The sequence below is a fragment of the Crocodylus siamensis genome, chromosome 1 (genome assembly GCF_052110815.1).
Source record: "Crocodylus siamensis isolate JL-2025a chromosome 1, ASM5211081v1, whole genome shotgun sequence".
Classification (NCBI taxonomy): Eukaryota; Metazoa; Chordata; order Crocodylia; family Crocodylidae; genus Crocodylus; species Crocodylus siamensis.
This window is the reverse complement of record NC_143395.1, coordinates 425,357,556-425,382,369: the sequence shown is the minus strand read 5'-3', so window position 1 is coordinate 425,382,369 and position 24,814 is coordinate 425,357,556. Positions and strand designations below refer to the sequence as shown.

Sequence of the window (24,814 nt, the reverse complement as noted above, 5' to 3'; positions counted from 1 at the left end):
ACGATTACTTTCAGTGGCTTCCTGTCACTTTCCTGTCTTTCATCGTCTTTCCTGATGACCTTTCTTTGGAGAGGGTCTAGAGATTATAATTAAAGGCCAAAAGAAACTCTTCCTCTGATCAGTAGCTGTTGGCTAGTGGTTCAAGGCTGTCGTCTTTTGCTCTTCAGAGCTGCCTTTTGTTGCTATATTCCCCTGTATTTTAAGAAGAAAGTGAAGGTAAATAGATGGTCCTGCAGCTTCTTTTTCCAGGCAGAAGGGAAGCCATTGTAAAATTACTTTGGTTATGGGGAGAGTTTCCCTAAGTCCTTCCTTGGACTGGGGATCACTCTAAGGTGGGTGCGACTTTGCAAGCACTTTAGAGGTGAGTCTTTATGAACTTGTTCCATACACACCATCTATCTGTGATCTTTTTTTCCAGAGCAGCGCAGAATTATGGATCGATCAATGAAATAGCTGGTAGCCAGGTCACACTGTATTAAGCACTGACTAGTCAGCCTTGGAATTTATAGCCATTGAAATATTTCTTGGGATTTTGCCAAAATGCCACCTGGGTAAGAGGACTTTAGACAGGATAATCTTTGTACCCTTGCATTAGATATTAGCAAGCAGATAACAGTTTGCAGCATTCTTTAGGGTGAGTTAGTATCTTTATTGCTTTTACAGGAAGCTTTTTTTTTTTTTTTTTGCCGGGGGTGGACTCTGAAAATACCATTTGTCCAAAAGAGGTAGGAGTCTTTCCAAGGGAATACTAGCAACTTCTACAGAATCTAGGCTTTAATTAATAGTTAATCACACTGGAGTCTCAGGGCTCTTCATTCAAGCACTGTCTTGCATTGATTTAAAGATATATTTTAGTGCTTCTTCATGGAGCTTATTTGGCTTTTTTTTTTTTTTTAAACTGTACAGATATCAACTCCAGAACCAATGTGGGTGGAACATAAAGCCAGGGCTGTTGTATCTTGCTGAGGCAACACAGGCTTTGTTAAGGTCATTTTTAAATTACTCTGCATTGTTACCCTTAAATGAACTAGTTTACTTTCTGATCACTAATTCTGATGAATGGAACAGTCTTCCGAAAGCTAAATTCTCCTTCGAGATCATCATCTGTCTCAGTTGCAGCAATTCCCCGTTCTCTCGCAGGGGCCAGTGTAATTTTGCACCACTTGTACCCAGACTGCTACGAAGCTCCCTTTCCTAATCATGCTCCCTCTTCTTTATCGCGTCAAACTTAAGACACCCAGCCCTCCTGTGGGCCAGGATCCTAGCACATAGGAGCTTTGGTAGCATAATAGACTGTTGGTGATTGATACAAGCACATCCTGAAGGTGGTGACTGTTTTGTGTGGGTCTTGAAGTGGAAGGCAAAAGGTCGTTCAGGAATAAAGGTTAAAACTTTGCACTTTGGGGTCATAATTTTAATTTTTGTTACAAGGGGATATACATGATTCCCTTGTCCTCAGGAATGCCTTAAATTTCTTCCCTCCTCTGCTGCTGGGGTTAGGCCAAGAATGAGCCATGTTGTGTAACCAGAGTGGGGTAGCAAATGGATGAGCATTTTTACACTGAACACTCTCTTTTAGGGAACTTTTCTCCTGGTCCTGCAGTGGGTTCCTTATAATGAGGCTGTACATTATGTCCCTTTCTTATTTTCATGGATTCTTCATAAAAAACCCCCCACCTGCTTTCCCACATTGATCGTGTAATTAGGTCTGTTCTTGCCAGTCTGAACACGTAAAAGTATATTCGATCATGAGGTACAGGGTGGAGAGTAGGTTTTGTACCTTGGCTATCCAGGACAGGCAAAATTGAGAGTGCTGATTTTTATATTTTAGCTTGCCTGTTAGTACTGGCTCAGTATGGTGTAACTATAATAATGTAATTGTTTCCTTACGCAATTAAAGTCTTCAATTTTTATGTAGCGTAGCCATGCAGAAATAAGGAGGCCGTCTCACTTTTATTCACCACCTTCTGCATGTGTGTCTCCTTGTTACTGCATATTTGGGTGAGTATCAATACCACACAATACAGTATTTTTAGCTCAGTGTGTGATTTTCCGCCCCCCCCCAGAACAAATAGTTTCACTTGGGTTCTTAGTCCTCTTTAATAGGTATCAGATTAATTTTCAAAGGGTAGAGGTTTAGTGCTTTCTGAAAATAACCCCTCCACTCAACATTATTGTTCTCAGCCTAGTGAAAGAGGTGTAGTTTGTGGGAAGGGTATGAACTGTTGTCCAGCAAAATGCCACTTAACTCTTTCATAATTCAAAGCTTGTGTGATTGTGAGGGACCTGCTTCAAGAACTGTAGTGGATCAGGGTAACTTGATGCTGTTGACTACCAGGTTACCTGGGAGGAAAGACTCCTCATGTTCTTTATGGTCCTTGCCATGTAAACTATTTAACTTGTGCAATTCATTGCCACAGGAGGTGGTGGAGGCAGAGAGCACATCCAGGTTCAAAGAGGGACTGGATAAATTCATGGATAATAGATCTATTGATGGCTATTACAGGATTATAAAAATGAGTGTTGAAGGGACCTCAGGAGATCATATCTAATCCACCCCCTGCTCAAAGCAGGACCAGCTCCAACTACATCTCAGCCAAGGCTTTGTCTACCTGGGTCTTCAAAACCTCCAGGGATGGAGACTCCACCACCTCTCTGAGGATCCTGTCCCAATGCTTCACCACCCTCCTCATGAGAGTGTTTTTTCCCAATATCTAATCTCAGCTTCTCTTGCTGCAATTTAAGCCCATTGCTCCCTGTTCTGCCATCTGCCACTACTGAGGACAGTCCAGCTCCATCCTCTTTGCAGGGCAGTGAAGGCTGCTATCAAATTCCCCCTCAGTCTTCTCCTCTGCAGACTAAATCAGCCCAGTTCCCACAGCCTCTCCTCACCAGTCCTGTCCCCTAGCCCCACAACCATTTTCATTGTCCTCTTCTGGACTCTCCCCAACTTGTCCACATCCTTTCTGTAGTGGAGGCCCAAAACTGGACATAGGACTCCAGATGTGGCCTCCCCAGTGCTGAATAGAGGGGAAGAATCGCTTCCCTCAATATGCTGGCATCGCTCCTACTAATACAGCCCAGGATGTCATTGAACAGAGCAGCGGGAGATGTTTCCTCTGGCATCTCTCACCCAGTAGATGGTGGATGCCAGAGAGGGTATTGAATAGATCTGGCTAGACAGAGCCTTGGCTGGGATGATGGAGTTGGGGCTGGTCCTGCTTTGAGCAGGAGGCTGGACTAGGTAACTCCTGAGGTCCCACCCAACCTCCTTCGTCTTTGATTCTAGGAGAGTATTGGATAAAGGGGTAGATCGCATAGAGGTATCCACTTCAGTGCTCTCCCTTCATAGCGTCCATTTCTGGCAATGTTGGAGGCCAAATACTGGGCTAGATGGAACCATTATTCCAATTCAGTATGGTGTTACTTATGTTCTTAACTAGTTTAGAAGCTATATCACAAGGGAATGAAATTTCTATAAATAGCATTTTATTGTAAAGGAAGACGGAATAAAATATTGTGAATGAGGGCTCAGATCTGGCCAGAGTTGTGTTGAAAATGTCGAGTCCCTTGTATACCCTTTGTTCTGAGACTTGTACCTTTTTGGATGACCAATACATCATCTATGAATGACCACCTCCTCTTCTATTGTTTCACTTCTCTTTGTAGACCCCAGTAATTTCTCAGTGCACTTGCAGGATTAGGTCTACGGCAGAGGTCGGTTATCACCAATCCTATCCAGAGCCCCTTGCTTTTCATTTGCTTATTGTTAACCTGCAAGATTGTGCTTTCAGTCCTTAACATGACCCCCAGATGGACGGGAGGGTCTGCCTGCTGTTCATCCTCTCTTACTTTTGTCTTGTGTTACTAAAACGGTTCTTGTTTAGGATGCCAGCTATTTGTCATCGTTAGACCGTGGCAAGGGAAAGTGCGTCTCCTCCCCTGTGCTGTTTGCACTGCTGTTAGTCACTGCTTCCAGATCTCAGTATTTCTTACTCTGTTTGACGACTTTGTACGATCTTTGCAGACATCTGCATGGAAAGGTGTTTGCTTTGTTGCATAGATGTATTGCTTTTGTGTGCTTCTGCAGCACTCTCCCTTTGAGGCAGTGCCTTTTGCCTCTGCTTTAACACTGGCAGCGTTCAGCATACTAACATGTCATTTGAGCTGCCTAGCTGATGAACTGTTTTCTATCGGCTTCCCATTTCTATCACCATTTTGCTGATGCTACTTAGGTTGTAAACTCAGTGGGGGAGGACTCTTTTCTTTCATAGATTTCATAGACATCAGGGCTGGAAGGGACCTCGGGAAATCATCGAGTCCAGCCCCCTGCCCAAAGGGCAGGAAGTCAGCTGGGGTCATAGGATCCCAGCAAGATAAGCATCCAATTTACTCTTGAAGGTGTTCACTGTAGGTGCTTGAACCACGTCCGCTGGCAGGCTGTTCCAGACCTTGGAGGCTTGGACAGTAAAGAAATTCTTCCTTATGTCCAGCCTGAAGCGGTCTTGCAGGAGTTTGTGACCGTTCGACCTCGTCATCCCTTGGGGCGCTCTGGTGAACAGACGTTCCCCCAGATCCTGGTGGTCACCCCGATAAACTTATAGGTGGCCATCAGATCACCCCTGAGCCTGCGCTTTTCCAGGCTAAAGAGTCCCATGGCTCTCAGCCTGTCATCGTAAGATCTGTTTTCCTGACCTCTGATCCTGCGTGTGGCTCTCCAGCTTCTCCACATCCTTTTTGAATTGTGGAGCCCAAAACTGGACGCAGTACTCCAGCTGCGGTCTCACCAAGGCCGAGTACAAGGGGAGAATGACGTCCTGGGATTTGCTCGAGAAGCATTTATGGATGCACGCCAGCGTTTTGGTCGCTTTACTAGCCGCAGCATCGCACTGGAGGCTCATGTTCATCTTGTGGTCAATGATGACCCCCAAGTCTCTTTCTTCTGTAGTGCTAACCAACGTAGCACTGCCGAGCCTTTAATTGCTTGTGTTGCATTTGGCTCAATGGTTTCTGACTTGAGCACTGCCATAGAAAAACAATCCCCACCCCCCCTTCCCCCCGTGCTTTTTATTTTTCGTCCCCAGCTGTGTGATCTGGTGCGAATGGGATTCTCTAGCAATTCACAACTGGTCTTCATGGGCCCGCTTTCCTTTTGAGGAGCAGGAGGTTTGAGTCTAATAAATAATGAATTGGTAGTCCTGCTTTACAGGAATTGTGGCAGCTTGTAGGCAGGGCTGTTGTGGAAGTGGGAACTCTTGGTCCTAGTGGATCCAGTGCATGGAGAGTGGGGTGAGCTGCAGACTTTCCTGTTTGTCTTTTGATGATTTTAAAGAGCCTTGCCAACAGAACAGGAAAATGATTACAAGTAGTGGCTAATCCTTTCCCTGGCATGAAATACCGTGACATCTTGACGCATGGCACAGAGAGAGTATGGGGGGCCAGAAGACGCTTGATCCCTGGAGAACTTGATATTGTACCAGCCAACTTGTTTGGCTTTGTGGAACGATTCCTGGAGCCTTCACCTAACCACTGTTCTCTTCTTCTCCTCCACAGTACAGTGCCGTGGACAGCAACCCGCTCTCCCTGTACGTCATGCATCCGTTCTGGAACACGGTAGTGAAGGTGAGCAGGCTTCCAGCTGCTTGTGGTTCTGTGCTGGAGATAGAAGGGCAAAAATATGGGTCACCGCAAATCTTCTACACCCTGCGGGATTTCAGTTGAAATGAACCCTGCCTCATTCATTTTGTGACTAATGCAAAAATGTCTGAGAAGGACACTAACAATCTGGAGATGAGAGCTGCACCATAATAAATTTTAGAAGCTGCTGCTAAATTTTAAAAGCTGCATCTAATGCCAATAAGTAATCACCTCCTCTCCAGTATAGCTAAAAGCCATGTGTTGTGCTTATTTTTTGTGCTAATGAGGTTCTCTGTGCTTTTTTGCTGCTTTTCCATAGATTTTCCCCACATGGCTGGCCCCAAATCTGATAACCTTTTGTGGCTTCCTTCTGCTTGTCTTCAACTTCTTCCTCATGGCATACTTTGACCCCGATTTTTATGCTTCTGGTAAGATTACTTGTTTCAGTTTGTTTTAAATGAGGGGAGCAAAAAAACCTCTGATACATGTGTGCTCTGTTACCATAGTTTTGCAACTTCACGCACTCGCCAATTTTGCTTTCTTATTTATTTCTGTGGAGTGTTTAGAGTTTGAAGTATTGAAGGAAGTCACAAGAGGAGTAGATGACGTTGCTGACTATCCTGTCATCAACGCCCAAAATGTGACTCATTCCTTCAAGTTGTTGCGTGAGAAGAACTAGTAAATAAAAAACCAAAAACAAACGTGTGTCTTTTGGAGTCAAGATGAGCTTTTAGCATCTGGTTTAAGTTAAAGATCAAAACATCCTATCACATTTACAGACTTGTGGGATAGCAAGTAGTAATACAACTACTAATAAATGGTGCATGTTTAAAAATAATTTAGTCTCATGGTAATGAAACACATTTAGCACAGTATTTCAAATTAGAGCCTGTTTGTTTAGTTCATCTGTATTTTACAGGGCTCTATAAACAGCTGAGTTGTATATTTAACTTTTTGCAATCTCATATCTTTGTGCTACGCTGCAGTCACTGTGCTGCAGTGATTATATGCGCATCTACAACACAGTCCGCGGTTATCTTGCTCTCCTTGTCATTGTGATAAATGACTTAACTGGTGAGTTTTATATAGGAGTCTTGTTAGACTGCTTTAACTTAAATTTTTTGCCTCTATTTGTGCAGGAGACAGGATTTAAAATGTTCTGTTTTCTGGAAGTCTCTGTATAGCAACCTTTGTCCTTAATCTTTGTGGATAGGTCTGTTTGGCCTCCTGTTTTGGAAGGGATCCTGTGAAGTCTTGCTACATGTTTGTTGGCATAGAGGGCATAGAAAAGGAATAAAAGTGTCCTGTAAATAAAGAAGAAGAAATATGGTTAGTTCTAGACCTAGTACCTGTTTTTTTTATCTGGAAACTAATCTAGATATTGGCTCTATAAAGCTGCATAAGAAGGATTAGCAGGTACTAGGATTCTGGGCCAGTATTACGTTATTTTAGTGTTTTGAAGGCAGAGAGCTAAAAGGTCTAAGAAAATCCTATTTCAGTGCACACAAGTACCACTTTTTTGAAGCATGGTCATCTTATGATAGCCTGATTTCCTCCCTTCCCACCTCCTTATTTACCCCCTACCCTACTCGTTATTTGTACTAGGGAAGAAGTGAGTGTCAAATGCTAGTCCTTGTAGGAATGGTTTGTGCATTACACTCGTGAATGACTACCAAGGTACAGAAAAATCAGGATTTTGCCTTGAATTAGTAAGAAACACTACTTTTGGGAGGAGGCTTTGTTGGAAAGCTTCTTTTTGTGGTCACAGCTAAAAATGTTTGTTTTTTTGTTTTGTTTTTTTTATAATGCTGATCTATAAGGAGCTGATGAGCAGTATCTTAGTGATGACATCAAATGTAATGCTGCTTTGGATTTCCTACTACATATCGAGTAGCTCAGGTCTCACTGAAAAAAGCAGCACCTGTAATGAGCCAATTGTGGAATGAACCTGGAGATCTGAGAAATATAATTCAAAAAAGCGCTGCCCACTCCGCTCCTCAGCAGTCTGCAAGCTCCCATGGTGAGGATCCCGCTCTAATCCATAGAAGTAGCATGCTGGGCTAGAAAACAAAGAGCTAAGATGTACAGATGAGAACTCTTCATCTGAACTGCAGGGGTAATTCTCTGTCAGCTTGTCTGCTTGTGAGTTTGCATTAGCTGCTTACAAGGGGGGAGACGCATTCCCAGGCCCTCCATGTGGAAGGATAGGTAGTGAACTGGGCTGCTGACTGGCTAAGAGCACTTGGTGACATATATGGCTCAGTGATCTGGCTCTTCATCTCAGAGATGTGGATCATCATCATCATCAAGATCTGAATACAAGTGTGAAGAGCTTATTTATCAGCCTTCTCCATAACGGATACGTGTCTCTTAAAATTAGGTCTCTACCAATATTGGTACTTTTAAAAAGTAGCTGACTCCCTTTTGGAAAGTCTGATGTTCAGCCAGATAACATTTCAATTGCCTGCCTAAAAGTGGATCACTAGGAGAAGGCAGCTCTCTTTAGAGTCAGCCGCATGCACTACTTTGTACCTCCCACTAACTGCTAAATCTGGTAGTGGAGAGGACAGGGTCTGCTGCCTTCTAGTCTGCTTGAAGCACTGCCCTTTGCTTCTCTCCCCTGTTTGATGGCCTTGTGTCAAGTGATCCTGCTTCCCTGTTGCAGTTCCCTTTTCCTGTTTACAGTAAACTTGGAGGAAACCCTGTGGGCAGCACATTTCACATCTAATTTTTTGGATTCCAGGAGGTTCCTTGTCTTCCTTCCCTCGTCCTTGTGATTTGCATTGTCCGTCAAACTTTTGAGCCTTAAAAATTTGAGATGGAGAAGCTCTCTTCATTCAATCCATTTCCTCAGTGATGCTTGCCTTTCCCTTGTAGCATGCTCTGTGATACTTATTTTGGTCCATCTGTACAGAATAGTTCCAGGTAGTGGGGGGTTTTGCCACTTCCCTGGAAACTGGTCCACAGCCCAGACATAATTGTGATGACTGGGTTGGTATCCCTTGTTGCTTTATATAGACATCTTACTCCATAGTCTAAAGCCTCAAAGGAACAAGGGTAGGTGAGGGCCTGAATCCATGAGGACAAGTTCTTACATTCCAAAGCTTGGCTTTCTGTTTTATTTTTAGGATGCTATTGACTTTTTTTTCCCCATAACCCATAGACTGAAGGTGCAGGGGGTGGAGTGGGAGGATAGAAGGAAGACTTTTCAGTAGCCTCAAATGATGCCAGATATTCTGCCTTGTGTTTGGGCATCCAATGTGTTAGATCTTTCTTTGTCTTCCTGAGTGGGCTTGTCCATCAAATCACTCTAGGGCAGGGTAGGTTTTTTAGGTGTGGGAATGCTCTGAAAAGGCTTAAAAGTCAAATCTTCCAACTGCAGTATTGTTACTGAGCAGCTCTTGTAAACCTGTTTTTATGGTAATGGAATACCCACCCAGCTTTTTATTTATTTATTTGTGGTGTTGTCTTTTGTTGCAGTTAATTACTTATCTAAAAAAAATATATCATGTAAACCCGATTACTTTAACCCTTTAAGTAGCTTAAACCAAAGAGGCTTGGAGTCAGGTTTCTAACCTGCAGTAGTTCTCCTCAGTGATTTGGAAACTAATCATTTATTAAAGTCATTCTTTACAGAAGTTGCCAAAAATTCATTGGAGAAAACAGGAAGAGTCTTTTTTTATGCTCAGTAGCTTGGTATTGGATTTTCCCTAAAACAGATGCTCAGTCTGCAGTGCCTTTTCTCATATGCAGTAGTAGCACGTGTTAAACTGGGGAAAGTAAAGTCTTGCACTCAGGTTCACAGTTGGGGTTCAGATCATGCCAAAATAAATGTTTTAAATGTGATGGTGATAAATTTATACAGTCAAGTGGACCGGACTGTTTAGTTTCAGCCAAGCCCTCTTAAGGTTTTCAGCTAAATTAATCAGAGGTGGTATTTGAACAGTGCTTTATATACTCTGAATGTTTTTACAATCTCTATCACCAGCCTCTAGGTACAGCGAGATACCAGGGATGCTGCTCAAAGGGCAAACTAGCATGCAGATGGTGTCTGAAGCTTACCACACTAGCTTTTTTCTAATGGGAGCAAGAGTTATGAGAACATTTACCACATTGTCTTCAATAGCTTTAGCTATAGGTGAAGTACCAGATGGAGATAACAGAGGCTGTGGTGTCTTGTCCAAGGTAACTTTGGGAGCTGGTAGCAGAGCAGAGAGACTAGGATTCTTTTAGTGTCTGACTCCAAGGACCATGATCAGTCTCTTAGATTGAAGTCCCACTCCCTACCCAATACAGCCTTCCAGCATTTCATATGCCAAAACAAGCTGCAGAGTGTGTGTCTCAATGCTTGGAGTCTTAGGATGAGAGAACTGGCTTATGTGGCAGGGTAGGATTGAGTGGAGTGGAAGCGAATGGTAAATTGAGACCCCGGCTCTCTGACTCTAGGGTGCTGCTGCCATCATCTCAGCACAGCTGTGCTGCTGAAGAGCTCTTGAGGGTTTCATGACATTATCTTTTTGCTCTGGGATTTCAGACCCCAGAATCTGTAACCAGGACCCCTTCTGCTATTTAGGAAGGGGAATGCTCTCACAGCCAGAAGATTTAGGTGGAGGAGGAACATCATATATGGGTGCCCCCCACAATTTCTCTGACTCTCATCTCTCCCCTCCGCAGCAGCTAGAAACCATCCCCTACCAGTAGAAGACTGGGTGTTCAGCAGTCTGCCACGTAAGATTAGCTAATGTCATCTGAATTGGTCCTGTTGGGGTCTAAGCACAATGTTGAAACACGTGGCACAGTGTTGACTTGTACTGAGCTTGCATCCGGCTTTGAAGTTTTGACAATGGCATCTATGTTAGGCCTTGGGTTTCTCTCTTGCGGTCTGAAACACCAGAGGCTGTTCAAGGCAACAGCAAAACTCCCAGTGACACAAGAGGCCAGGATTTTCCCCAAAAAATATAATAAAAGGCTATGTCTTCAGCACAGTATACCAAAGAATACTCTCTAGCCTCCAGAATCTTCAGCTAGAATAGTGCCCAATATCAAGGATTTTACCAACTTCAAAAACGCTCAGATGAATTTCCATATCTGATGTACCTTGATGCATGGGAAATATCAGTCTGGCTTCCCTAGGTAGGGATGGGAAATGCAGAAACCCTTTAAGCATAATCACTATTTATCCAGCATTTTAGGCTTTTCACAGGTGGTAGATTTCTTTTTCTTTTTTTTTTTTACTATTCTCCCTGCGTAGACATTAGAAACAGGCTCTCTCTCATACTTCTTTGTCTCATAGGGTAGCATAATTGTGAAGGGACTGAACTGGTCATCAGCCAAAACAGTGGTGAAGGTTAGATGGAGGGGGGTGAAGGCTGGTTTGCGGAGAGGATGTGGAGTTATTGAACTGATGCACGTGAATCCGCAGTGTCTGTATCCTCCTCTCTCAGAATAGATTGGCAGCTTGGAGGCACTGGCTCAGTTGTAGCTTTATTATAATAATAGGGGATTTCTCATTTAATCACCTGTTTACATGACAGCCTTTTGATCTGATCATGGACTCCCCCTAGCAATGAAATCTCAACTCCTGTGACTGCACAAATCAATTCTAACGAAGTATATTATGCAAAGACAGAAGTTTGCCTTATCCAGACCTGTTTGTTTCTAGCACAAATGGCTTGAACTCTCCTGCTTTCAGTTCTGCCTGAAAAGCTAAGGCAAAGGGGCACAGAAAAGCAGCTGACAGCAGTGGCACCATTCTAGCATTGATAGCTAGGGATCCTGGCTGTACCATGATGAATGGCTTTAGTTCTCATTCTGGGAAATGGAAATCTCTTCCTTTTTTAAAAAACAAGCTCTTGTTTTGAGTATCTCCTGTGCCAGAGGATAATTGATGAGCTCTCTGATCTTATTTCCTATCTCTTCAGCACCTGATCATGCGCACGTTCCAAATCGGATATGGATCATGGTGGGTCTCCTCAACTTCATGGCATATACACTAGGTAAGACCTGCAGTTCTTATGATCTGACTTTGGGTTTTATAATGCGCCCTCCGCCATAGACACTAATGTGGCTGTCATTAGTGGCTTGCACTTCTGTTGTTGCAATGAATGTTTCCCAATTCTACACACAAGCGGCTTTCCTCTGGGAAATGGCTGGGCCCCCCTAGTGCCTGGCTTTGTTCTTGTGGACACTATTTCTGGATGATGTTTTACCTTTGGAAACTGCTTCTCCAAATTATTTTTGTCTTTACCCCAGTAGGAGCAAGTATAAAAGTAGCATACACCCCTACTGCAGAACTGATGTTTTTATGTAGCTACTGATGAAATATTTCATTCAGACTCCTGTTAATAGTTTGAAATTTATTTCAGGATCTAACAGTCTCTTCCTTTTTCCACTTTCTTTGTCTCAAGCATAGTAGTGTGCCTAAATTATGCTTGAGACAGAGAAGGTGGCACATAGTAGTATGCTATAGACTATGTGGAAGCCAGCCACTGACTCTTCAGTTGTGCACATGCTTTCTGACAGCTGCAGAGGAGTGGCTTGCTGTGCCTGGGGGTGTTCAAATGTGCATCTCTGCCTGCCTTCCAGATGGTGTCGATGGGAAGCAAGCTCGCCGAACCAACTCCAGCACCCCACTGGGTGAGCTCTTTGACCACGGTTTGGACAGCTGGGCCTGCATGTACTTCGTTGTGACTGTTTACTCCACTTTCGGCCGGGGATCCACTGGAGTCAGCGTCTTCGTTCTCTATCTCCTTTTATGGGTGGTTTTATTTTCATTCATCCTCTCCCACTGGGAGAAGTATAACACAGGGATTCTCTTCCTGCCTTGGGGATATGACATCAGCCAGATGGTAAATATGTTTTTCCTTCTGTTAAATCTGAAGTAATCATTCAGAATACAGTAGGCCAGCATGGGAGGGCTGCCAAAGTGGTGTGTGTATGGATATATGCTCTCTGGCATCTTTTCTCTCTGGCACATGTCCAGCTTTTCATAAAATGCCCATCTCCAGTATCTCTGGACCTAGGCTTACTCTGCCTATTTCTGGACTTTGGGGAGGAGCGTGTTCTGGCTGAATGCCTGAGAGCCAGTTGTGTGAGAGGCACAGTAATTGGAACGGTCATCAGGGAAATTGAACCAGGTCTTGATTCAGCAAAACATGCTTAAAGTTAACCATGTGCATAATGAATTGGTCTCCAACAAGGAAGATATAATGGTGCTTTTACTGTATGATCAGGTTGAGAGAGGCATGAGGCAACTTGTTCTAAAGTACATTCTTGTTTCTGTGTTAGCAAGAAGTAAAATATTATCCATGTACTCTAAAAATTGAATTCTAATGATAGGTTGCTGGAAAATGCATGAGCCTGATCTGATATATATATATATTCTTTCTTTCGCTGTGGCACTGGTATAAGTGCACGGACAGCTGCAGTTCTTACTAGTGTGTGATTTGAATCTCATCTGGTGGTAGATGCCTGTATTGCAACAGTATAAGAACATAAGAAATTCTAAGGACTGAACAGGATTTCTATATCTTTCAAGTCCTAGACTTTATTCTAGACTTGTGGCACTTGCAAGGCGCCTGCCAAATTTATCTGATGAATAAATGTGCAAGTTAATTACTTTCCTTTGTCCCCAGCTGGCTTAGAATGTGAACTCATTAGGTTAGTGCCTGTCTTGGCAAAAACCTGTAAGGTAATTAGCATAACTCCTGCACTTGATGAATCCAGTACAGCCAGCTCAGCAGTACCTCGTGGAAATTTAGAAGGGGAACTACTTTTAAGAGATGGTAATGCTTTTGTCTGGCTTCAACTGAAGCCAGACATGCATAGCTGTTTATTAATATTAATAATTAAAACTATTAAAATCAAATCCTTCAAGTCTGTATAACCTTTACATGATGGTAAGCAGTTTATAGAGCATTTTAATATGTCCTCCTAGTTTACATGACGCCTTTGAATAGATAGCGGGGATTTTTTTTTTATTGTTTTGCTTTTTTAATTGTTTTATTTTATGAATATCATCTTGGTCATAAAGGACTAGCAGCCATTGTCTAGCTCAGTGGTTCTCAACATTTCTTGTACCAGGACCCATTTGCAAACATCAATGGCCAGTCCTGACGCAGTGTGTGGGGCGGGGGAGCCCAAAGCAGCCCCTCACAGGCTGGAACTCTGCCAGCCTGCCGGGGAAAAGCTGCTGTTTACCACGTCTTTCTCCTTTAAAGGAGAATCCATTTTTTAGGTTTGTTGACAACCTTTTCATATATTCTTGTGACCCACTTTTGGGTCACAACGACAGGTTGAGAAATGCTCACCTCTGCATTTTTTCCAGGCCTGCTACTAATTCTTTGTGGTCAGGCATCATTGTTTGGCTTGTTCCGGGCCCCTCATGTCGCTGACCTTTTTTCACAGCTGGCTGTGAAATTTGCAGCAGGCTCACTATCTGGGCTTGATGCTGAGATTTCATACTGCCAGAAGAAAGCGGTGGCCTGTCACTTGTTTGTCACAGGACTCTGTGGGAATAAAGGAACAAGTGTGGGGCCTTAAGCAGTTCTCATGTACGCACTGTAGCGCTATTATTGCATCTAGCCCAGGGACAGATTTAATGTCAACTTTTACCCTAGGTGGCAAAGAGCAGCTAACTCAAATTTTAAAATCTAGCTAAGAGTAATGTTCTGTAGCGTTTGAGACTACCTGGTGAAGAATAATCATGCTGCCGAAACCCCATCTTGTCGGTTTATCCAGATGCTAATGCCTGTCTGCATTCTCTTTGTGTTTCATTTCCAGACCATTTCCATTGTCTACATAGTGACAGCGATTGTGGGAGTTGAGGCCTGGCACGCACCTTTCCTGTTTAATTTCTTATATAGAGACCTATTCACTACAATGATTCTTGGTAAGAAGCTCCAGGTCAAAACCTGTTTTCAACTAATACCTTTTTACCCCGCTCCAATGTTTCTCTTGAACTTGCGCTGTTTTGTGTTCTTTTTTGAACAAACAAATGTAGTGAAATGCCTCTCTAGAGAATTTGTCTTGATGAACCTGTTTAATCTAGATTGAAATTCAGCATGCACAGCATGGCTGAAATCTCATTAAAATATGGTGAATTGATTCTGAGAGTAGCAGTGCTCGTTTGCATAGAATGGAAAAGTGTGGTCCTGTCATGCTCCTCCCAAAACCTATTGGGCATGTTGCATACTAGTTCATAGCACACAGCTAGCTGTGTAGACTTTGGTGAGGTGAACTGTAGTTTTGTCTGTTTATACTACATTACAGTTGTCCTCCCAAGCAGGGCAACAACGACTTAAGTCTCTTACATGATGTTCTCTAGCAGCTGCGGCCTACTGAGCTCAAGTTCTAAAGCGAGATGCAGTATTTCAGAGGTGATTCTAAGCCCTTGCACATCACTGTACCCAACTAGCACTCCACCATTTCAAGAAATTAATCAATTTAGGATTTCATTCTGATCTTGGCATTCTTATAGACACAGAACCATACCCAGATGTGAACTTGGGAATATGAAATCCAATGTCTGTTTGTTTTTTGTTTTTTTTAACCAGTTTGGGCATCATACATTTTAAGCTACAATTGTGAAGCAAATAGGTTTAACCCAGGTTTGGGGTGACATGGTTTCTATTTAAAAATATCTGATGCAGCTGGAAAAATTGGCTTGACCAATAGCATTCTGTTGCGTTATAATGCATGTCCCCCCTAATGTAAAACAGAAAGGCTGGGACTCTTACTGACATTGCATATTTATGTAAAATGTAAAGAAGGACTAAGTGCCTTTCTTTGCCTGTAGTCTGTGCTCTTACCCCTGAACTAGATACTAGTCTCATGTTCATCTGCATGTCTGCAGGGACTCTACCTTAGAATCCAAGGGGTTGCAGGTGTGTAGTTCCCAGGTAATAAGACTCAGTTACACCTTGAATCTAGAGAACATGCAAGCTGACATGGTTTAACTCTGTTCCCAACAAGGCAATTCTCTCTTTGTATGGCCATAGCAGTAGATATCTGAGAACCCAGACTTAGAGGAACTAGGGTACTTTGCTTTATCAATGTTTTGCTTTGCAAGTGGTTCACTTTTTGGAAAGAAAACGTTTTGGTACCACAGTCCTTTTTAAAATAAATGTTTTCTGCTGTCATCTGCTACAACATTATTTCCATTTTGCCTATCTAATTCTTTACCTGCTCATCGTGGAAGTAAACATTTGAAGTGTTGGTGTTTGCTTGAAGCTCCTTCTAGCACAGGATTATATTAATAACATGGCTAAATATTTTGAGTCTACCCCTGCATCATAACTTTGTCTGAAATACGCCCCTCTTTTCTTGACAAGATAGAAAGTGATCAATCAATAGTTTCTATTTGATGCCTCACCCCACAGGCTAGATAAATTCATTCATCTTTTAGTAAGAAGCCACCCCCATGAATGCTACTTCTCTAAGAAATACGAGCTATTTCTGAAGAGCTTAATCAAAGACAAAAATGTGGTGCCCCCTCCCCCACATAAAAAATAGAGCAGAAATTGGATTAGTGAATTAAACTTCTTTAGCAAGGATGGACTGAATCAAAGAAAAGTGAATTAAAAATAGTTGCTTCCTTTGGTCCTGTTTTTAGCTCAGCAGTCAGGAAAATTGATTTTAATTGATTTTTGTTTGTTTGTTTGTTTTGTTTTTTGTTTAAATCTCTTTTACTTTTTAGTTACAGTCCCAAGGCCATTATGCTGTTGATTTGAACTTAATATTTGCTCTCTTAGAAGGATAAACTGCTCGTATTTTTGCACAGCAGCATGTGGTTTCTGGACTCTCTTATTTTTTCTTTTTAATTGTGTAGAAAATGAAAAAATGCTGCTGTTTATTTGCATGATAACTTTAATTCTGTCAGTTTGTCTTTGGAGAGAAATCAGAATTCAGTTAAATCATGGAAGCATAATACAGTTGTTTTTATGTGATTAAAAACTGCATTAAAAGTGCAGGACAATACTTTTTTAATAAACCCATTAAAACAAGTCTTATTGATTAAATGATGTATTTGTTAAATAAAAGTATACTTAGTAAATTGATGTAGTGCTTGTTTCTGGTCACCCTGGATCAAATTTTCAAAGCTATGTAATTATCTGCCTAGATCTTTAGAAGCTTAAATAGCTTTTAAAGTCTAGTCAGTGGCATTCAGTTTTGTAGAATGAGGATCTCTAATTTGCTTCCATCTGGTGCGTTTTATTCCTAAATTGGAACAGGAAAACTAGCTTTCTTGTGGCGGGTGTTTTTGAATGAATGAACATGTCCCTATGAAGAAAAGTCTGTGCACCTGGTACCTAAGCAGAAGCAAAATCATTTAAGACCAAAGCTTTTCTGTGCAATATTAACTGAAATGACTTGCATCTGGAGGAATATAAATACCAGCGTTTACCCTTTTGTAAAGACTAAAACTATTACATGCTTCATTCAGCATATCATATTTATAAAGCATGCCTGACATCAGAAGTTAGCTGTTCTTCCTCTAATGCTACATAATGAGGATATGAAATGTGTGGCCCGCAGGCTAGATCCAGATCCTGCAGGGCTTCTGGCTGTCGATGCCAAACTGCTGTGTCAATGTGGTCAGCACTCAGTCAGTTAATGCAAATACTGTCAGAGGTGGTAATGTCTCATCCCCCTCCTGACCCCCACCCCCACCAAATTTGTCACTTGTGATGCAGGTTGATGGTAGATTCATGATGTTGGCATTAACCCTGGGTGCTGGCAGGGGTTGTAGCCTGCCAACCAACTGATTTGACTTCTGCTGTATACTGTTAAGGCAGCACCACGTCACTGGATGCTGTATGCTATTAAGGCAGCAATACTACTTTAAATGGCTATAGTAGTTTATAGAGACACAGGCCTTTGCTCAGGCTTATTTTTAATAGGAAACTGATATCTACTTTAAAGGGAGATGTTTCTGATTCAACAGACTTCCAACAAATTTTATCATCTGACCATAACCAAACATGACAGTGTCAATGACTGTTTATAATAACATGAAACTGTGATCATCTCCTTTAATGCTTACCAAAGATGTCATTGCTTTTGACTGACTCTGCTCAACTGTTACACTGCAGTAAGTTAGATCTTTCTGTTCCAGGTTGTGCACTCACAGTGACTCTGCCAATGAGTGTGTACAACTTTTACAAGTAAGTTGAGTTTTCTTTGTTTGTTTTCTTTGTTCTTTCTCCTCCCATCCCCCATGTGTCTCATATTCAGTCATGTATTCTGGTGTTTAGGGCATTGTGCGGTGAACCTGCACCACTGGGTGCACTTGGCATGCAACATATTATAAAGGAGAGACGCCTCAATCTGCCTGCTTCCTGCCAACATTAAAATTTAAGGAGAACTGTGGCTAAGTCTTGATGTCTATAAAGTATATAGTATATCTGTAGCTTCCTTGAAGTCCAGAGGCCACTCACTAATTGTTTTTAAACAAAATGGATTTTAGAGGTGTACCTGTTGTACTGCGCTGTGCCTCATTGAGAACATGGGCCCCAGCCTGCTCTGCAGAAAGTGTAGATCATGATACCATGATCTATGCTACACTTCTCATCTGTTCTCTTTCCTTTCCATAATAAATGGAGTACCTGATGCCAGAAGCCAGGCTAACTAGCAGAGAACAGGGTAACCTGGTGAAGGAACTTCTGGGAGTGGGTAGGTTCGATGGCTATTAAACTGAAGGGATGGAAGTCAATTATTTGCAAATGTCACTGACTTCAGTGATCTGTGGAAGTTACAGCTGATGATTCTGAGGACTGCCTCACATACTACAACTGCAAAACTAGTGCTTCCTAATAGTGTTCAGCCCACTCTAGTAGAGGCTGCAGCTTCCTGTCGTTTGACCTTTTTCCCCCTCTCTTTTGCTTTCTTTAAAGGGCCTATAAAGGTAACACCCTGAAGCACCACTCACTCTATGAAATAATGCTGCCATTTCTCTCACCGGTGTTGCTGTTTGCTCTGTGCACTACCTGGATTTTCTTGTCACCATCGGACATCCTGGAGGTCCACCCTCGGCTCTTCTACTTCATGGTTGGAACAGCCTTTGCTAACATTTCAGTAAGAGCACTGTTGCTGCTACCTATAATGCTGTAATTTAACTCCCCCAAAACCAGAAAAATAGCAATACTTGCATCATTGGAGCTCTAGCTCTAGTGCTAGATGATGTCTTTTATTTTGAAGTCCTGCTCTTAGCCTCTCTGATTTCTGTGAAATTAGTTAAGCTCTGTACAGTCTGATCAGCATGCCTAAGTGAAAGCATCCCCAAATGTCAAAGATGCCCTTCTGAAATCCAGACCCTGCATGACAACAGGCCTACTCATCTTTATTGCTGTTTTGTCCCTTTCTCTCTTTGGTATGGTTTTCTACCACCTTTGCAGGTAAGAGTTAATTCTGTTTGACTAGGATTGATCTAGTCAGTACAAATTGACCAGATAGGGTCAGATTCCATTCAACACCGATTTCTCTTGGGCATATTTGAAGTCTTCAAATATTTAGAAAGGTTCAGAGCAAATGATCATCTGTGTCCTAATAAATGTCAGCTGAGGCATGCGCACAGCCGTTGCTTCCCTTGCTAAAAAGCCATGAGGATTCTGGAGTTTGCATCCAACATGGCCCTTTGCAAACTGAGTGTGTTTAACAGAATTCCTTCTCTTTGCAGTGCCAGCTGATTGTGTGTCAGATGAGCAATACCCGGTGCCAGCCTCTGAACTGGATGCTGCTGCCACTAGCAGTGGTTGTTTTCGTGGTGGTCTGTGGATTAGCACCACATAATGAAACAGTTCTCCTGTACACGTTAACAGCAGTCATTACCGTGGCACACATTCACTATGGAGTGTGTGTGGTAAGTGAACACGGCATATGGGGGCTTGGAGTTTAGCTAAGACTATTTCACTTAGAGCATTTGTGGGCCCGTTGTGTTACATTTGGTGGGATACTTAAAAAAAAGAATGGCAGCTGGAATCAGCATGGTTCTAAAGCTTTCTAAGCAGTGAAGCAGCACAGACTACAGGCGTAGAGAGGCACTTAGTCCCTCTTTGCATTTTGCATAAATATGCAGTGTTAATAAGAGTCCCAGCCTTTGTTTTACACTGGGGGAACATGCATTGCAATGTAACAAAATGCTATTGGTCAAACAGATTTTTCTGGCTGCATCAGATATTTTTATTCATTTTTAAATAGAAACCATGTCACCCCAAACGTGGGTTAAACCTATTTGCTTCACAATTGTAGCTTAAAATGTATGAAGCCCAAACTGGTAACAAAAAACAAACAAACATTGGATTTCATATTCCCAAGTTCACATCTGGGTATGGTTCTGTGTCTATAAGAATGCCAAGATCAGAATGAAATCCTAAATTGATTAATTTCTTGAAATGGTGGAGTGCTAGTTGGGTACAGTGATGTGCAAGGGCTTAGAATCACCTCTGAAATACTGCATCTCGCTTTAGAACTTGAGCTCAGTAGGCCGCAGCTGCTAGAGAACATCATGTAAGAGACTTAAGTCGTTGTTGCCCTGCTTGGGAGGACAACTGTAATGTAGTATAAACAGACATAACCCAGTATTTCCATGTTGTGTGCAATTTATGCACTTCCCAATAAGCATTAACTGATTCCTCATGCTGAGCTGTCTGAAAACGTTTTCAGACATTCTGTCCACATTGTCCTCAGAACCTGCCTGAAATTTGAATGCTTATGGCTGGCTGAACACAGTAAAAACATAAAAATAAAGAACCCTGATTGGCTGAAGTGCAGTTTTGCTATCTTTCAAGCTGCTTTGGGACAGCTTGGGTTAACAGCAGTCTGGCTGGCTTTCAAGCAGGAGTGGGGATGGGGAGGAAAGGGGACATCTTGTCCTTCCCTCTGGTCCAGGCAAGCTCTCCCCAACCCCCAAAGCCTAGATTAATAAAATAACAAGAGAGAGAGCTGGGGAATGTAATCCCATTAGATGTGCCCCAGGAAGCCCCAGAAATGAGCGCTGCAACTTCATGTAGTTCCCACTGGAACTAACACATTCATTAAGGTGTGTTTATCATCGGCACTTTGCCTTGGGAAGTCCTGTCCCTTAGGAGCTCCAGGTTTAACCTGAGAACCCTCCAGGAGAAAACCCTGAAGTAACCACAACAGGGAAAGCAATTCCCAGGCTCTTGCCTTGCCAATTAGCATAATGAGACTTCTGTTCAAGAAGGATTTGAGTGAGATAAGTAGCTTAGAGATCACAAAATCGGTGTCTGAATCACAGTTGAAGAGGAAGGGCCTAATAGAACATCTGATCCCTCCTCTCCTGGCTGCCAGGCCTCAGGTTTCCCCTTTCCTGTGTTTCCAAATGCTTTGTCCCATTGAGGGTTAGACTTGGTTGACCCCTGCTTTGCTGTTTCACAATTATCTAAGGGCCTTTGTACACAGTAAGCTATTCTGGAATAGAGCCTCCAGGGTCCTCAGTGCCTGGGCTCGTCTCTCCCACTTCACCCTATCACTTGCTGCTTTGGTTCCTCATCCTTTGCAGTTGTTATTAATTCCACCCTGAATAGTTTCATAGTTTCTAGGGTCGGAAGGGACCTGAGCAGATCATCTAGTCTGACCCTCTGCCATGGCAGGAAAGAGTACTGGGGTCAAATGACCCCAGCAAGATGTTCATCTAACCTCCTCTTGAACACCCCCAGGGTAGGAGCCTGCGCCACTTCTCTTGGAAGTTGGTTCCAGCTCCTAGCCGCCCTGACCGTGAAGTCGCGCCTCCTGATATCTAACCTAAACCTACCCTCTGCCAGCTTGTGACCGTTATTCCCGGTCACTCCTGGCGGTGCTCGGGGGAACAGGGACTCCCCCAATGCCTGCTGATCCCCCTGACTAGTTTGTAACAGGCCACAAGATCCCCCCTCAGCCTTGTCTTTTGGAGGCTGAACAGGTTCAGGTCCCATAGCCTCTCCTCATAGGGCCTGCCCTGTTGTCCCCTGATCATATGAGTGGTCTCCTCTGGGCCCTCTCCATGCTGTCCACATCCCTCCTGAAGTGCGGCGCCCAGAACTGGACGCAGTACTCCAGCTGCGGCCTGACCAGTGCCACATAGAGGGGGAGGATCACCTCCCCGGACCTGCTCGAGATGCATCTGAGGATGCATGCCAAGGTGCAGCTGGCCTTCCTGACCGCGTCCCCACACTGCCGGCCCATGTTCATCTTGGAGTCAATGATGACCCCAAGATCCTTTTCTGCCTCCGTGCTGACAAGAGGGGAGTTCCCCAACTTGTAGGTATGGTGCCAGTTATTCCTCCCCAGGTGCATCACTTTGCACTTGTCTGTGTTGAAACCCATCCTCTTCTCATCCGCCCACCCTTGTAACCTGTCTAGGTCTGATTGTAGCCTATTGCTCCCTTCTAGTGTGCCCACGTCCCCCCACATCTTAGTGTCATCAGCAAATTTGAGCAGGTGCTTTTTACCCCTTCATCCAAATCGCTGATGAAGATGTTGAACAGTGCAGGCCCAAGGACCAAGCCCTGCAGAACCCCACTGCCCACGTCTTTCCAGGTTGAGAAGGACCCAGCCACCACCACCCTCTGGGTGCAGCCCTCCAGCCAGTTGGCAACACATCTGACTGTGTGGGTGTCTACACCACAGCCCCCCAGTTTCTTAATGAGAACGGGGTAAGAGAGTGTCAAAAGCCTTCTGGAAGTCCAGGAAGATGATGTCCACTGCTCCCCCTGCATCTAATGATCTGGTGATCTGATCGTAAAAGGCTACCAGGTTGGTCTGACAGGACCTGCCACTGATGAACCCATGCTGGTTGCCCCTAAGCATGCAGTCCCCTGCTGGCCCCTTCTGGATGTGTGCCAGCATAATTTTCTCGAACAGCTTGCCTAGGATTGAGGTAAGACTAACCAGCCTATAGTTTCCTGGGTCCTCCTTCCTGCCTTTTTTGAAGATGGGGACCACGTTGGCCCTCTTCCAGTCCTCCGGTATCTCAGCAGAGCACCACGAGTGCTCGTACAGCCGTGCCAGGGGACTTGCAATGACCTCGGCCAATTCCTTTAGAACTCTAGGGTGGAGATCATCTGGGCCAGCTGACCTGAATACGTGTAAACCCCTCCAGAAGCTCCCTAACTAAATCCTCGCTAACCTGTGGCCAAGGTGTGGAAGGGCTGAAGTGTTCAGGCAAGTGGACATCAGTCCCTTCCCTGTGACTAGTTTGTTTTCTTCTACGGAGAAGCAGGGAAGGAGGATTGGAGATGGATGATCTCCCCTGGTCACAGGCACCATAGTGAAGGAGGAAGCACAGTAACATCAGAATCAGCAGAGCACCTGTTTCCTGCCATATGGGGTAGCTGTCAGTGACATTGTCCCTCAGTTGAAAAGCCCTGTTCTCTTTCTTTCCAAGGCAGCTGAATGGAGAAGTTACCTGCTTGACAGCCAGAATAAGATCCAGAGACCATGTGGCTTCTGGCCAGTTCACTAAAGCAGCTCATCAAATCATGAGACCAGAGTTGGGTTTCCTGGACTGGGTTGTGGTAGAGATTAGATTGGATTTCTCCTTTTTGGCTCTAGTGTTTATGACCACTTCCCTCCCTCATCCTCCCCCTGCTCTCCCTCTCACATTCAGAAGCCCCTTGAAATACTCATGGGGAGCGGACCAGGTTGAGTTTGCAGTGGGGTGACCAGGCCGTGGGCAAGACAGTTGCATCGCCAAAGTGCTGTGTGCATTTGGCACTTTCTGCCAGCTCTGAATCCCTTTAAAATTGATCCTGAAACCTCCTCCAGCCTGACGATTTGGTGTTAGTCTTTCCATAATCTCATCTAAAAAGCGGAGCTCCTGATTGCAGAACCCTGGCCACACACCATGCTGTCTCTGGAGGAAATGAGCTGGCCTCTTGAAGGTCAACATGAGAAGGGGCCGTACAGGGATGATGAAAGCTGTCTTCAGAGCTTAGGCATGCAGCCTCTTGGCACAAGCCCTTCTGCATTACATACCAATGTCCTGCTTTTTTTGCTATCTGGTGGCAGGACCCTTATAGAGGGAGGTAGTTCATTGTGTTAGTCTGAAGCCGGACGGAAGGCAGGGTAGATTTTCACCTTTATAGATTAAATAAGGTATCTGTAGAGCACAAGCTCTTGCAAATTCAAACTCACTTTATCAGATGGTGTGAAAAGACAAGTGTAGAGCAGCATGTAAAGTGGAGTGAGTTATTTGAATGTATCCTTGCAATGAACCCAAATGCCTGCTGTGCCCCCACCTCAATACAGACCATGTCATCGCTGGACTGAGTAACAAAAGGTAGAACATCTAAGGCTCTTTTTTTTTTTTTTACCTGCAGTATTACTAACATTTTATACACCATCACCTGCTTACAATGCCCATCTGCTCTTTATACAAGACAGGCAAGGCAATCTCTACTGCAAGAATGAATGTACACTGATATGGCATCAGCTGCAGAAAAACAAAGGCTTGTGGCAGATCTCTTCATCCTCCCTGGGCACTCCATTGCTGACCTCAGGATGGCTCTTCTCAGGCAACAGATCTTTTAAAAACAGATATAAATGGGAACTTGCAGAACAAGAAATCATCCACAGACTAGAGTGTTAAGCATGGTTTAAACAGGGATTATGGCGTCTTATCCTATTACCTGGATTAGCTTTTGTGACCCGGTTGTTCCTATAGATTCTTCTCTTGTTTGCTGCCCCCTTCCTCCCTCCCCACCTTTTTGTGTTCAGATCACTCACTGCACTTTATGCACTGCTTCATGCTGTCCTTTCACAGCATCTGATGAAGTGAGCTCAAGTTCATGAGACACAGACAAAGATATCTGTCTATCTGTAAAGTACAAATTTACCATGATGTCTGCAGGACACTAATAGCACAGAGCCTGAGGAAGGTCCTAAGCTGCTACTCTGAGTATCACCTATAGATAAAAGGCCCTCTGAAGGTGAGCCAGACCCTGCTGCGTGTTCATGCAGCTCGTGAACAACCAACCTGAAACTGTTTATGGCCAGTTTATTCCTAGGTGCCCTTGTACCCCCACAGTTCATCTCCTGTGATGTGCATTTCCCTCAAGTATTTTCCATGTCAGCCTCTGTTTTTGTGGACTACACAAACTGAGATCTCTGTTTTCTCTCACAAAAGTGACTCATTCCCCTGTCACTGCTCCAGTATAAGCTCATCTTTTTTTGAGCACAG

At 43.6% G+C, this 24,814-nt stretch overlaps 1 protein-coding gene across 2 annotated transcripts in view; it reads left to right on the top strand.

The window, feature by feature from the left end:
- The window catches only part of SELENOI (selenoprotein I), a 58,452-nt gene that overhangs the window by 25,997 nt on the left and 7,641 nt on the right, over window positions 1-24,814 (top strand). For both annotated transcript variants that reach the window (XM_090031164.1, XM_090031165.1), the window contains exons 2-9: window positions 5,554-5,622; window positions 5,957-6,065; window positions 11,559-11,633; window positions 12,223-12,485; window positions 14,419-14,527; window positions 17,753-17,801; window positions 18,531-18,711; window positions 19,313-19,495. In XM_090031164.1, coding sequence (XP_089887290.1) covers window positions 5,554-5,622; window positions 5,957-6,065; window positions 11,559-11,633; window positions 12,223-12,485; window positions 14,419-14,527; window positions 17,753-17,801; window positions 18,531-18,711; window positions 19,313-19,495 — 1,038 coding nt within the window. The remainder of the gene's footprint in view (window positions 1-5,553; window positions 5,623-5,956; window positions 6,066-11,558; window positions 11,634-12,222; window positions 12,486-14,418; window positions 14,528-17,752; window positions 17,802-18,530; window positions 18,712-19,312; window positions 19,496-24,814) is intronic.